Source organism: Thermobia domestica, chromosome 8, assembly GCF_964235325.1.
Source record: "Thermobia domestica chromosome 8, izTheDome1.hap1.1, whole genome shotgun sequence".
In the NCBI taxonomy this organism is placed as follows: domain Eukaryota; kingdom Metazoa; phylum Arthropoda; class Insecta; order Zygentoma; family Lepismatidae; genus Thermobia; species Thermobia domestica.
In genome coordinates, this window is record NC_137461.1 from 12,144,183 (window position 1) to 12,160,780 (window position 16,598).

Genomic DNA, 16,598 nt, shown 5'->3' on the forward strand with positions numbered 1-16,598 from the left:
TTTGGTAAAACATCCCAAATCTGACCTATAAATAGTATTTTTCAATACATCATGAAGACTAATTAACCTTTTAACATCAGCATTAGATAATATATGATATGTTAATTGATTATTTAATATGCTATTTACTATTTTATTTACTCTCTCCTGTACAATATGAGCAAACAAATTTGCCATTATCTTGCGTTGGGATTGATGCAAATAACAGTATAGCTCTTGAATTTTATTTTTAAAATCTTGCAATACATGTTGCACTTTTACTACAATTCCATGGACTACTGCAATTTCATTATTAAACGATTCTTTTAGATTTTTAATTTCACTTGTTAATACATTTTCGTGTTTATTTAATTTATCAATAGAATGAGACAACTGTTGATTATGTATTAAGCTATATGTTGATAAACAAATAGACGATAATCCCAGTAACCACGAAAATATAAATCTTTTATTTCTATGATTATTATTACACCTAGTTTTTCCATTTTCATAGACAAAATGACACGGTAATAAATTTACTATGTTTTGTCTAAATTCTTTTTCTTTTACAGCATAGTCGTTAAAAATTTCGTATGCATCAGTGCATTTATCATGTACTGGCACCGATTCTTGAAAATTCAAATGCATTTTTACACTAGTAAACACCATATTCGTAGCATGCACAGCATATGCATTCTGCGTCAAAGCTACTCCCATTTCTGTTAATGTTATTTGTTGTTGTTCCTCCTCTGCCATGCCAATACCAATCAATAGTATTTGAATAATGAAAATCTTGAACATGATGTTAACTGCAAACAATTAAAACTTAGAATTACTACCTGAATTTAATTTATTTAATTTAATTATTTTCTACATCTTTTATTTAGTTAATACTTATATTTTTATTTATTTAACTTACGTTGTATGTGTACCTTGGATTATTCAACAATTTAAACAAATTTACTACATATCTCTAATTTAAAAAAGAATCTCTATTTTCCTAATCACTCTAAATTCTGTAAACAATATATCTTTACCAGTTAAGGGATTTTCAGATGGAAATCAACATTTGCTTTGATTTCGGGACACGAACTTTTGTTGATAAACAGCGGTCCATCTCGCTGTTTCACTGATAAAAACATTTTGTCTACAGATCCCTAACAAATAAACACAAACTTACATACTTAAATTTATTCGTGTTTTGTCGTTGCAAAAAAAAACTTTTTGTGATGTAGTCATTGAGTCTTAAAACCTCTTGGTTTTCTACACGCGTTGTTTTTTCTTTTTTTCTTTTAGACATCGCTGTCTAAATCCGAATCATCATCTTGCCTATCCGAATCTTCATCATTCGCGCTAATAAATGGTTTTAAACGTTTTATATCAATCGTATCAATCTTCTCTTGTCCTTTCTTCGTCTCATATTTCACTGTATATGAATTGTTATTCATTTTCTGCAGTATAACTCCACGAGTGTCGAATCGTTTCCCAAAACAAGCTGGAATACCTGCTCTCGGCATTTCCCGTATCCAAACTTTTTGACCAATGTCAAAGTTAGGTTGAGAAAACTTTTTCTCGATCTGCTTCTTTTGAGACGTAAACCGTTTTTGCAAATTTTGGTACGCTACCTTCCTTGCTTCTTTTACAGTTCTTATTCGCTCCTCATTTTCTACATACTCACAAGAAATGTCCAGATCTTGTTCCAAGAACGTTCTGGGTTCACGCCCTGTAAGCAAATAATATGGCGAGTGTTTCGTTCCGTCATGAATCTGCGTATTCATGGTAAAAACAATGCAAGGTAAGATTTCGTCCCAATTTGTGAATTCACGGTCTATATAGTGCTTCATGACCTGCTGTATAGATCCTATGGCTCTTTCAGATGTTCCGATATTATAGTGGGCATCCGTGTTAGCAAACTTTAACCTCATACCAAAACGCTCTGCCATCTCTTCCATTACTCGGCTTCGATGTGTACTATGCCGGTCCATGGCTAGAATCTCAGGAATACCATGCTTTGTAATCAGCTCTTAAAAAATTACTTCTGCTATAATCTCTGAAGTTATAGCAGGAACTGCTTTTGCAAGCACATAACGTGTAGCACTATCTACGAATACAATTACATATTTATTCCGATGATTTTTAGATCTTTTAAATGACCCAATCTCATCCATAGTCACATGCTGGAATGGCATATAACTCGGGTACGTCTGTGGATGCAATGGTGTCCTACCAGCTTTACGCTTCTGAATCTGACAACTGATACACTGGCTGACTTTCTCCTGGAAAAACTTTTTCATATTCGGGAAATAAATAGATTTTAATGCCCGATTATAACACTTCGTATAGGAGTAGTGTCCTCCTCCATAAATCGAACAATGCAAGTTTTTAGATACTTGTTCTAAAGAAAAAGGAATGCATAGTAGAAATTTCTTTCCATTTGCCATCTTTTGTGTTCTGAAAAGGTTTCCGTCTTTTACTTCATACCATCGTGCCTGTTTCTCAGATTTCTCGTCTGCTACTTCTGGATGTTCAATAGCATTCATAATCGGCCCGAAGAAAGAATCTTTCCTCTGCAATTCAGCTACATCTAACATCTTCATCTTCATCGAACGTGATGTTGACTTCGAGATCTTCGGTCTTTACTGGTAACGCATCCAAATCAATGTCTTCATCGGTGGGTTGAATATCGGTGTTTCTTGACAATACATCGCTCGGATTCTTCTCACCTGGACAATGCACCGGCGTATACTGGTATTGTGCCATTTCTAAACTGTACCTTAACAATTTCGGTGATAATTTTGGCGTTGTTTGTAAATATTTAATACATCTACAATCAGTGTACAACTCGAACTCATTGTTATACAAATAGTAGTTTAAAGGCACTCACCACGGCCAAAATTTCTAACTCTACTATGTGTCTTCTAGCTTCATTTGGTCTTAACACCCTACTATAATATGCAATTGGGGTCCATTCTCCATTTACTTGCTTTTGCATGAGTACAGCTCCAATCGACTTCGTCGACGCATCGGTATACACTCTCGTCTCTAGATTTTCTCTGAATGGTGCTAATAAAGGTGCATTCATCAATGCATCTTTTAATTTTTCGAAGCTAACTTGATGTTCCTCGGTCCATACGAATTTATGGTTTTTCCTCAACAACTGTTGAAAACTAGCTGACATCTCTGCGTAGTTTCTGCAAAACTTTCGTACGTAGTTCGTTAACCCAAGGAATGACTTAAGTTCTTTTGCGCTTGTGGGTGGCTTACAAGCTTTTATTGCCTGAATCACTTTCGGGCTTATTTCATATCCGGCCTCGCTTACAATGTGACCTAATGCCATCACTTTCTCTTCCATAAAGTGACAGTTTTCTACCGACAACTTTAAGCCATACTTTCTTAGTCTTTGAAAAACTGAATGTAATACTGACACCATCTTTTCCTGATTGTTTACGTAAAGGAATACGTCGTCCATGTAATGACACCGCTTCCGGATGAACGTTAGCTAATGTCATAGCCATGATTTTCGTATATATGGCGGGCGACTGAATGTAACCCATGGGTAATTTAGAATATTGGTAAGCACCGACGCCAGGAATGTTAAACGCCGTGTTCTTTCTTGATTCCTTCGAAATTGATACAGTGTGATAAGCACTTTTAATGTCAAGCACGCTAAAGAATTTGTGACCCCCCATACATGTTAGAATCTGATGTATAGGCGGCAACGCCACGGAATGGAATTTTACGTGTTTATTCAGCAGTCTACAATCGAGACAGGCCCTTATCGATCCATTAGGCTTTTTGACGAATAACATGGGTGAATTGTAAGAGCTATTACTCTCCTCGATAATGTTCTGTTCGAGCAGGATGTTTATCTGCTCTTTTACCTTGTCTCTCATGGCAATTGGTATCGGATACTGTTGTCTTCTGAAAGGAACTTCCGTTTCCAATTCTATCTTATGTTCTACGCCTTTAACTCTCCCTAACTGATTCTCTCTCCATGCAAAAACATCTGCATAGTCATAACATAACTTTTCCAATTTCTTTCTAATTTCAGGTTGAGTTTTCTCGCCAATTTTTAACCTTGTTTTATCATAATTTTTCCTTGCATCTAACACCTCTTCAATTTCATCATCTGTTAATCCTTCCTGTCTTAATTCCGACTCACTAATACATCCTTCTGCATCACCAACTTTCAAATTCCTTGTTAACATGATTGTTTTATTTGATGGATTAATTATTTCTAGACTCCGATTTTCTTTTGACAATATCACTCTAGGTATAAACACATTGTACTGTGTTTCTAATAACTTGTCAGGCTCTAATAAGTACTCATTGTTTGCCCAAGAGTTAACTAGGTTGACTTCAACAGTCGTCCTAGTTCTTGGTAACAACTTCACTTTATGTCCAAGGACCCATTTCGGTTTCAAACTTGTTTTTATACTAATTGCAATATTATCGGACACTGTTCTCGTTTCCTGATCATTTCTACAATTTCTTGTCGGTCTCCCGAACCTTTGAACTATGATTTTACTATTTCCGTAGTCTATCTGACAATTCTGTGTTTGCAAGAAAACGTTCCCGATTAACATTTGGTATGGAAAATCTTTTATTATCCTAAATTCTTGGTGAAAAGTTTGATTCGATATTTTAAACTTAATTACTGCTAATTTATTAATTACAAATGTATTTTGAGTAATACCTTTGATCTTTGTTTGTCGTGGAATTATTCTCGCACTTGGTGGCACTAATTTCTCATTAATAATCGAAATTTGTGACCCACTATCAAGTAACGCTTGAATCTGTCGATTATCGATCTCTAATGGTAAATATACCATATTGTTTTCCAAATTAACTGAGGCAATTATTTCTCTTGTTCTTACGTTTCTATTCCCTGTAAATGCGCCTCGCCCATTTACAGATGTGTTCCGTTTAAATGACTCGGACCTGCGGTTTGGTAGTAAGTAGTACCATTCACTTGTGCTGGTACCACTTGCACAAATCTCTGCTGATTCTGATTATCAAAATTATAGGATTGGTGACAACAAGAATTCTGACAATTTCCTTGCCAGTTTCCCTGTTGACCACGTCCTCGATTATTTCTCCAATAACCACCTCGATTACCACGTTTGTTGTGAAAACTATTATTTCCTCTATTACTGTTTTGACCTCTGTTATTGTTATACCAATTCTTATTCTTATTTCCACGATAATTATTTCGGTTATTACCTCTATTATTCCTATTATTTCTATAATTTCTATTATTGCCTATTATTTCTATAATTTTGATTCTTTCCTTGTTTTCTACCGTTATTCTCGTGTTTCTCTTCTTCTTGCGTTTTCGCCAATAATGCAATTTGCAATTTGTCAATCTTTTTCTCTAATTCCGCGATCTGCGTTAGACTTTGCGGCTCTTGTTTAATTTTATGCTCTTCCTTATTCTTCCTTACAACTACGTGATCCAACTCAGACTCACTTTCGTCATCTTCTACCTGTTCTCTAATCTTTTTGACAAGGTCTTTAATCGTGACTTTCCCTGTTTCTCTTTTCACGCGCTTCGCGATTTTGCATTTATTCTTTTCGATCTTTTGTAGATCGTCAACGAACTTATCTAAGCTAGAGTAGGCTATCGTCCCTACTTTCTCCATATAGTATGGATGTAATCCTCCAACTATTATACCAATTTTCTTTATGTCCGTCATATTCGCATCTAACCGCTCACAAAGAACGAGCATGTCATATACGTAATTTATGACAGCCTCGTCTTCATGCTGCAAACGCTCCTTAATTTTATCTTCGATATCGATCGTTACATTCGATTTGGTAAACTCTTCCACGATTTCTGACTGCAAATCCTTGTATTGTATTTCTGCCGTATTTTTCCGTTTCAGGAACAATTTAATCCATTGCCTCCCTACTCCTTTAAAAATGTTAGGCAACAATTCCTTTCTTTTGTTTTCGGCGATACCTGCCATTTGACAAGCATCATCGAACTCATCAAAGAAAGAAACGATGTCATTATCGTACTTCAGATCAAATTTAGGTAGCTTGTTAATATCCGCATAAAATGTAATATTAGACGCCATTTTAAAATCCTTATTGTTGCTATTTATTAACTTTGGATCTAAAATTATAATTGATGGAAAATCTTCTGATACGGATTTAGTTACCGGACTACTCGGGAAATTGAACACTGGTTCCTTACTTAAAATAATTTTGGGACTCGCGACTTTATCCTGACTACAAAAAGTATTTCGTCGTTCCGGTGTCCTCACACCAAATAAATTATGCACTTCAATACTAATTCCCTTACTCGCTTTCTGTGCTCTTGTCAACACAGTATTTTCATTCATTTATCACTATATACTTAATTCAACTTTGATTACGAAGTGAGGGAGGGTGGTGAGGGTTAACCTAATTACTTAATCTACTTGAGTCAATGCCTAAGTCTTTCGAGATCCGAACCAAATCTCGTATTTAATTGGTGAACGTTAATACTACAAAATCTTATCCTACTAAATTACTTAAACTATAAATATTTAAACCGGACTTGAACCATAACCATATTGAAACGTATTCTTAAAACTAAAATTATTCCGTTGCGGGATTCGAACTATATCTGTCTTCACCATAACAATGATGGGAACTACACTAGTACACACACCGGGTCTCGAACCGAACACATCTCCACCATAACAATGGTGGGAAATACTCTTAACCTTAAAACTGTACCGGCGCGGGATTCGAACCACAGCTATCTCCACCATAACAACCTCCAACCGTCGTGCCTAAATTGCATGGGGATAAGACGATGTTAGACGGTTGAAGATCGTTACTACTCACTATCTGTAATGAGTAGGATCGAAGTGGAACATAAGGAAACCACATTAAATTAACTTTCAATTAGATCTTTGTATTTTCATAAATATCGTGTATGACTGTGGTTAATCGTAGACTGTGTATAAACGTCAGATCACATATCTTAAGCATCTAAGAAGTTAACCACGAATAACTCGAACATAGCTGAGATACACATACCTTCGAGTAGATGACGCCTGGAACGATGTTGAAGTTCTGGATGATGAATATCTCGTGCTGCCAATAGTCTGTAGTTGCTGACTATTGTTAAACCATAATCCACTTTAATGGTTTACTGGATACTAGTAGATCTCCTTGATCTAGTCGTAGAATGGAATCACAGCTGAATGACTACTGTGATTAAAGTATCAGTGGTTCTCTATGTTGATACTCAACTTATGATGATCCACTTCTGACCTAAATCCTTTAGGACCATGAGTTTTTATACTCGGTTTCCAGACATCCTGGAATTCACGTTGTTGACTTTTTGTATATCTCAGCTATTGGTAAAATATTGGTTTCACCCGAATTACATCGTGATCAAATTCTCAGACCAACAACTTTCTGCAAACTTGACGATTATGCCACAGTCAAAGTGTGTCAATGTTACAGCATTACAACTTGATGACAATTCATTCCCTAACCGAAACATTACAAATTACAAATCACAATAGTATACAAACTGACGACTTAGCGTCTAGCCGTAACAAACATAACATTTAACACATATACAAATCATTGACGTAAACACAAACACGTGTTTACATTATGTGACAACATTTCAATTCTTTATTCTGATATAACATTTAATAATTAAGATGATTTCTTTCCCAAAATAATATGTTCCAAAATAATATTAATCGTATGTATCTACACTATTATTTATATAAATATTGATTTTTGTATATCTCCCCTTCCTCCTTAATCCCTACGTTGCTCCATCGAACTGCAATGATAAAATACATCCAGGCTAAAACTTCATGAATGTTGAAAATTTGATCGAGATTGATCGGACGGTTCAAGAGATAAAGAGTCACTCTCACTTTTACAATATAGGTTAAGAGAAACACAATTATTAAAAAGAAATCGAAAAACCTCGAGTGCGTCATACCGAGATCACTACAGTAAAGTTGTAAAATGTACGGCTATCGAGAAGCTCTCTCTTGCTGTCGTATTCGGAAAATCTAGTCATTCTTTGTCTTATGGACCTTCACGCACAAGCACATATTAACGGTGCGCAACCTCCCTAACCATATGTACTATTGTCAACAATAATCATAAATACCTCAGGATATTTTATGTAGTACTTTGAAAAATATTTTACAGTGAGTTATTTTCATTCTTTTGTTTTCTGTATTTAATGCTTTTACTTTTCAACTTACACGAGAGAATTACTACACTGTACCCTACAGCTTTTGCATCATTCGTGCTCTACTGTACTTCATTTTACAGAAAGTATACGAGCTCTGGTTATCCGAGGTTAGTGAGGCCCAGTAAACTGGAATAAATATGGTTCTACTGTACTTCCTTCTACATACAGCAGATTTTGACTTCTTATTAAAATTAACCCATAACTGCTCGATTATTTTGTTTATGATTTTATATTTTCAGTTAACGTTAGTTGCATATGATTGAAGTAAATCTACTAATAATAATAAATTTTTCCTTGATATTGTTGTAATGTGTTACCTGTCAGTCTTGTCCATACGGACACGCTGGGCAGTTATGGAAGCAATTTGAGCAGATTTTCAGCTGTTCAAAAATAATTGTGATACTTATTTTAATACGTGCATGAGAACTTGTAAATACATTTTCACACACATACAAGCCAATGCGTGTTTGCAAACATAGGAACACACACATACGCACAGAGGGGAGAGAGGGAGAGTTTCAAAAGAAGCCCGACAACGTTTGGGAGGTGATTACTGACACTAAGATAGGACAAATGTATGGACCAACGGGGGTGCACAAGTGCATCCTTTCGGAGATATATCGTGCTGATATGAAAAATTTAAATTTAAAGTCCATAGTTCCAAAAGTATGGGATCTATCGTAGTTGGGTCAAGACTTCACTTAGGAACCAGTACGCGCCCTCTCCAAGTATTCATATTTCAGAATCCTTCGATACTTTCGCATCAACTTTTATAGAAGTAGTTGGTTAAAACTTCAAATTATAGCCAAACTCCCTCTATAAAACTTTTTTGCGTACGGTTACGATTCTATAACATAGATTTTTGGATAGGGTACATATTAGTTCCTAAGTGAGATCCGGACCCGATTTCGGTAGTTCCAATAGTTTTGGAGCTGTGGACCTATAAAGCTCAATTTTTCATGATTTTGGCAGCCTATACCTCCGAAAGGAAGCTATTCTGCACCGAAGTTTGTCTATACTTGTTGTCAGGAATCACTTCCCAAACGTCGCCAGTGTTGTTTGAAACACCGTATATATATATATAAACACAAAATAAAAGAATAATATAATAATTGCTGAAGAACATTGCATTTTTGTATGAGTACAAACGAATGAGAAATTGACAACAATGCATTAAATAATATATATCCTAACATACTTTTGTGTGAACATCACTCAGAACACTATATTACACATCAACGCACTTGTCTCTGGCAATATCTTTTTTCTATTTGGATGGTGAAAACCCACAAAACATTCGACGCACACTCCAACATTGCAGTTTCCATGGTGAACGAGCTGCTGATGGCTTTTTCCTGCAAGCATCACTGGCGCACGTCCTTTCCTTTCCAATGTTTTGTATTAGGTAGTTCATACTATCAAAGCGGATACTATCCGAAATTCGAAAACATAAGGCGGACCGCAGACCCGCTGAGATTATCTGCTATTCCGCCAGCGTCTTTATCTGCAAAATCTTCGTCACTCTACACGACAGGATCAGGAGGAGAGATGAAAAGTGAATGAGCTACTGTAGCCTGTGTGTGGTATTGTCCGAAGTGTACATCAAATGTCTCTTGCACTGTTACTTCTGGATCCAGAGAGCAGTACAATTCACTGAAAGAAATAATATACTTATTTAGGTTACATTTTGTTTAGTTTCAGAACAGTAATAATAGAATGACGACTCAAACACTATGAACTCTTAAATATTTTACGGCATATTTACTACATGAGGCAAAGTAATTGCTCTACTAATTCATAAAACAAATGTTAGTAATGTTTTGTGTATATTTCAACCCGGAAACGTATTCAGAAATAACTTGTGAAGCACAGTACGCCTGCGAGGATTTTCACACACATAAACAGTAATTGCATGAAATGTCGTGAATGTTATAAGACCTAAAATTAGGCCTACATTTTTAGTAATATTAAAGATTGAAGTGACCTATTGAGATCCTTTCCGAAACCTACTCAGGGAAGACATGCCTGTTCCCATAATTATGAATACTCGCTGTTCTATATTGTTAGTAATTTATTTAGAATAATTATAAAAAAGGAAAAACAGATGGTGTTGTTATAATAATATATTGTTTTAGATTCAGGAAGAGCAGATATTTTTCTGAACGGGGTGAACAGGATTTTTTAAAAAAGTAATGGGTTTGTTTCTTGTTCGGTGCGCTAATTCTTTAAGTGTACTGGGTTCGTTCCTTCTGCTCTCCAGAGTTCGGGAAGACAATTCTTTAACGTGACTAAGGGCCGCGATGGCTCAGTGGTAGAGCGTTCACGTCTGGTGCTTGGGGTCCCGGGTTCGATCCCAGCTCCCGCCAAGTGAACTTTGTGGTGGACAAACACCGTGTGCGTTGGTTTCCTCGGGGTTCTCTCGTTTCCTGCCACTTTCTTCATTCCACCATTTCATTCATTTCTCATAATCACCGTCTCCTTTAGCCTAACCGCCATATCGTGGGACGTAAAACTCAAAGATTTCATTTCATTTTCATTTTTAACGGGACTAGGTTTTGTTCCTGATCGGTGCGCTCATCCTATTAAGTGCTTAGTGGTTACAGCCTGTTGTTCGGACTATAATACTTAAGGTAGATGTGGTTAGCATAAAAAATGAAATGAAATCTTTGAGTTTTACGTCCCACGGTTATGCCGGTTAGGCTAAAGGAGACGGTGATTATGAGAAATGAATGAAATGGTGGAATGAAGAAAGTGGGAGGAAACGGGAGAACCCCGAGAAAACCCACGCACACGGTGTTTGTCCACCACAAAGTTCACTTGGCGGGGGCTGGGATCGAACCCGGGACCCCAAGCACCAGAGGTGAACGCTCTACCACTGAGCCACCGCGGCCCCCATGTGGTTAGCATAAAGTGTCAACCAGATTAAACAAACATTATAGCTTGTACTGCAATTACTTACCACTGATGGTCCACTCAAAGTAAATGTATGCGTACTGCATATAGAGTTCAGGATTCGAAACGCTATGCTATTGGATGATTAATGTCTTCAATTACGTGATTTCAAAAGAAACAATTTACGAAAGAACCAGTATATAAAAAAGAAAATATTTACTTAATCATTATTGCAACACGCACATATAATGATTTTACGTAAAAGTTATTCATTCAAAAGATATTGCGTTTTGATTCAATCAAATATCTAAACGGACAAGGAATTGAAATATATTTATGTTCCGCAAGCTTCAATTCACATACTTATTGCTACATAATAAAATACTTACGTATCCATATTTCAATACAAAATAACGTTTACGAATATTGGAATTGTTATACCTTTAGTAGACCACTTTTCGGAATAATTACAATAATAAATAATTATTAATAGCAATACTTATCATATTTTATCGAAGTGCCGACTTATCTTTTCACTGACACGTATAGCGCAAAAACGTACATTATTCTACTTCGATTTCACTCACAACACTTCACTGTTTCACACACGTAAATAAGCTATTGCGGAAAATGTGTGGAATTCTTGATGAAAATCTTTGCCTCGCAAAGGGATACTTGGATGCAGCACCTTTCAATTAATGATGATACGATGAAAGTTTCTTCCTTTGATTTCTTTATGTTCTTATGACGGCGTGGTTGAATGTTCGTAAGCTGAAGTTGGCGACATAAACGTTTTTTATTATTCTAACATAATTACTCCATGGCTATGGTTGCAATTTACCCCTATAATATTATTTATGTAACACCTCATAAAATAAAACAGCAGGTGGTCACTATTTATCAATGTTTATATCGATGCCTGCAGCCTCACTCGTAAGAGCGTCCCTTAACCCCATATTTTGGGCAGCCACTGTCGCTTTTAGTATTCCTACGCCAGTGCATAACGCTGATTTACATTAAATTGTAAGCGAAAATGATCAATACCACACTATACAGGCATAATCTAGTTTAATTACAGTTTTACGTTAATTTAATAAGTTTTCACCACATAAAACCTTAAATTTAATTTAGACGATAATTCCCTCTTACTAACTATATTTTATTCTTACTCACATCACCATATTGTCTTTGTTTTGGGGTGCGAAACAACAACGCCTACCTCATTCTCTCTGCTGGGTGTTAGGAAAAAGAGTGCTGCTGTGCTAACAAGATGGGTGCTGCTACCGAAAATTTTGCACTGTAACATAGAAGCTTCATTCCATACGAGATGGAAATTTTGGGAATATAGAGCATGATAAAATTTAAGGGGATCCACCCACTTATAGTTTCTGTGTATAAGGTTTACAATAATTTAACCAGACCTAAGTATTACTTTATATAGTGCATTCAAAGTGTTAGGCAAGCATTTCTATACTTTATATCTAAAGTATGGCAATCTAAATTAGCGGTTCTTTCATGTTGCAGTTAGTATAAAAATATTGACACGAGAAATTAATAATTTATGCGTAGTTTACAAGGCATTCATTTTCTGATAGTCTCACATGGACTACCAAGTACAAGCTCCAGTTAGTTTATTTCATAGCTAGATCAAATTGACATCATTACCGCCCAGCGTGTTCATATGGACCACGCATCAATTTGTTTACGTGCTGAATGAATAGAATTATGAACAAACTATTTCCGATAATATAACATGATTTACTACAATGTTGGTGAATAATGATCAGATATGGCCCAATAATCAATTACAATAATTACATAATACATACATACCTGGTATCTACACTCATACTTTTCCAGTGTAAAGGAACGCCGCCAAATTTATTCAGCTTGACTAGTTTTAACAGCTTTCTATCCAGGCTCTGCACTATGTAAACGAAAGACGAATATGTTTAGCCACTCCTAGATCCACGCACAAAATCTCCCAGGCATAAAAACTTATCTTTATTTGCGTGTCCAGATGGACAGCCTAGGAAGTCACGTTATTTTTTACCGTGATGTAATATTACCTGTTTAATTATATTCCATTACCTCTACCTATTGAGTATATTCACATTACGCGATACAGTCATAATCAATCGTACATTTCAATCCGTTTAGATTCAAACAATAAGGATTCATATTGGTATATTGAAATTTAAAGGTCCATAGTTCCAAACCTATGGGACCTAACGTAGTTGGGTCAAGACTTCACTTAGGAGCCAGTACGTGCCCTCTCCAAGTATTCATATTTCAGACTCCTTTGGTACTTTCGCATCATTTTTATAGAGGTAGTTGGTTAAAACTTCAAATTATAGCCAAACTCCCTCTATAATTTTTTTGCGTACGTTACGATTCTAAAACATAGATTTTTGAATAGGATTTTTTTATTAGTTCCTAAGTAAGTTCCAGACCCGACTTCGGTAGTTCCCATACTTTTGGAGCTGTGGACCTTTAAAGTTCAATTTTTCATTATTTGGCAGCCTATACCTCCGAAAGGAAGCATTTGTGCACCGAAGTTTGTCTATACTTGTTATCACGAATCACTTCCCAAACGTCGCCAGTGTTGTTTGAAACACCGTATATATATATATATATATATATATATATATATATATATATATATATATATATATATATAACACAAAATAAAAGAATAATATAATAATTGCTGAAGAACATTCCATTTTTGCATGAGTACAAAGGACTAACAAATTGACAACAATACATTAAATATTGGAAAAAGAGTGCTGCTGTGCTAACAAGATGGGTGCTGCTAACGAAAATTTTGCACTGTAACATAGAAGCTTCATTCCATACGAGATGGAAATTTTGGGAATAAAGAGCATGATACAATTTAAGGGGATCTACTCACTTATAGTTTCTGTGTATAAGGTTTACAATAATTTAACCAGACCTAAGTATTACTTTATATAGTGCATGCAAAATGGTATTTGATAGTATGATTCCATTTCAACGGAAGATACCAAATTTCACGACTGGCTAAAATGATAAGATCTTACCACGTTAGTTACCACAATCTTACAATATTGGTTAAGGGAAACATTCGCTTAAGAATAAAATTGAAAATTTACCTCACATGTAAATAATGAACTATTTGAATTATTTTCTTTCAAATGTGAAATTACAGTAAAATGCTCTTGTAACACAATGAAATCGACGTTTCTTGGCAACAAAATGCAGATTCTTTATAAACATTATATTAAATTTGAACATCGCATTTGAACCAATGCCAAAGTGATTTGTAACACACAGCTCCAAGGCACTATCCACTTCACAAAAATCTTAATGATTCTCATTACCCTTCGTTTGTTCTCCTTACTATTCTATTAACAATGTATTCTCTACAGACTTATATCTGACATCATATAGTATGCCAAATTTCGACATCTTTCTCATTCTTTTCTTTTCTTTCATTTTTCCTGTATTTACATTTATTTGACATAGTATCCAGATGCTTTATTTCTATGAAATAATACGCATGTTGCACAAAAACCGAATAAACTGAAAATAAATTTCCTTTGTGATCAGACCTAGGTTCTGTTTAGAGCCTAGGTTTACTTACAAGGTACGTAATGAAGTGGGCTAAAATTTCTCCATTTAAGGTTACTGGAAAACCGTTATGTTTTTTTTTTTTTTATAAATAGAGGTGTCCACCATACATAAAAGTAACCTAAAATCCTACGAGCTTCTCTCCAATATTCAGGTCACGTGCCAGCTATATTAACACATACCTCCTCCGTGGCTGAGCGGTTTGCATGCGCGCCTTTGGCGTGGGAGAGACAGGTTCTGTTCCCGGCGGGAGGTCATGTGGTTTGGATTCCACGTTAATCAGTAGGTCCACGCCTCCTATAGCCTCGCTGCTGAACGGGACGTTAAACTCAAAAACACCTCACCTGACCTATAATAACAGACATAGAGAAGTATAGCTTCTCCTATTAAAGATAATCGAGGACAAATATGCTAAGTAAGTCACCAACATGGAACATACTAAGCTGGACTTATAAAATGCAATGCAATCAAATAGTTATACTGACGTCTTAATGTGTGTGTAATTTTGAATACATTTCATCGGGAAATAAGAGTATTATACTTGGAAAATCATATACTGTGCTACGTTTCATAAAATAACTACACCAAGCATATCAAAACTATTGTCTTGGAAAAGCTAAAATATTTTGCCAAAAATAATAAATTGCATTGGTGCATTTTTTTATTCATAATGAGTATCATATAGTCTTCTTTTCTAAAATCAATGGACATTGGTAATTTTGATTATGTAGGCATTACAAAATGTTTAAATTTCAGCTTAGCAATAAAAATGTAATAAATGTAAACGGATAAAAGTATGTACACAAAAAGTGTGCCACTGCAATTTTAGTTTTCAAGTTCTTAATGGGATATAAAAGTTCAACTTACACAACTAAGAATTATGGTAAATGGCTGTAAGATACAGTATGTTTTGTTAGCTTGTTGTACCTACTACGCGAAGAGCGCAGAGTACAATTACGTTCTTGTCCATGCTTTCTTATATCATTTATAAAATATGTGTAATACTGATCGTGTGTGTTTTAGTGATGATTATATGACATTTTATTGCTGAGAGTAAACTGAAAATGAAACAACATAGCGTATATTGTACTCCGAGTTAATGATTCCTGCATTGTAATGACAGCTTTGATGATATAAAGGAATTCAATGTTATTGTAATTTAATGTTCCATCGTTATACCCTTTTCACTAAAGGAGGCTGACAATAAATAAAAGTGAATGTTAAATTGTTAGTTCCTGATTTCCTGTAATGCGAATCGAACTCAAATTACATCCACGATTAGCATTTGGGCTACCTGCTAGACCATCCTAGGGGCAGCCTTTTATTATATGTAAAATTGTAACTTATATTCATTATCCAGCAACTATTTTTAATGACGGGAACTATCGAATTTCAGAAAAACTTGTTGCTTAAACAATTGTTACTTACTATAAAATTTTCTTTCTTTTTCAATAAAGAAAACAATTTGTAAATACCTTCCATTTCCCAAGCAAGGGCTATTTTGCAAAGAGACAAATATAGAACATTAAATGGCGTAAAAGCTGTTATCACTTTCACGAACATCGGCCATTGATTATAGTCACCAATTTTGTATAAAGCGCTTGAACCTGACACAAGCATCCATGCAATAAATGATACCAATAGAGCAATGTTTCCTGTAAATTAAAACAAAATGAAATAAAACTTATCAACATTACTACCACAGGTATGCTGTGTAAGCTAAAACTAAATGAACGAAACTGTAGAATAAAAATTGTGAGAGGAAACGGAAGAATAGTAAGGAAAACCACAAACGTGGTGTTTGTCCACTACAAAGTCCATTGGTGCAAACTAGCTGGACTAGGGATTCCAGGTAACACAGGGGGACAACTTCACACTAATTCACCGATTA

General features: G+C 35.3%; 1 protein-coding gene across 1 annotated transcript in view; it reads right to left on the reverse strand.

Moving 5' to 3' along the window:
* LOC145691552 (phospholipid-transporting ATPase ABCA3-like) overlaps nucleotides 1-16,598 on the reverse strand; it is a 212,285-nt gene that overhangs the window by 53,553 nt on the left and 142,134 nt on the right. Inside the window, exon 6 of the mRNA XM_081766959.1 lies at nucleotides 16,183-16,362. Within this exon, the coding sequence (XP_081623085.1) occupies nucleotides 16,183-16,362 (180 nt within the window). The remainder of the gene's footprint in view (nucleotides 1-16,182; nucleotides 16,363-16,598) is intronic.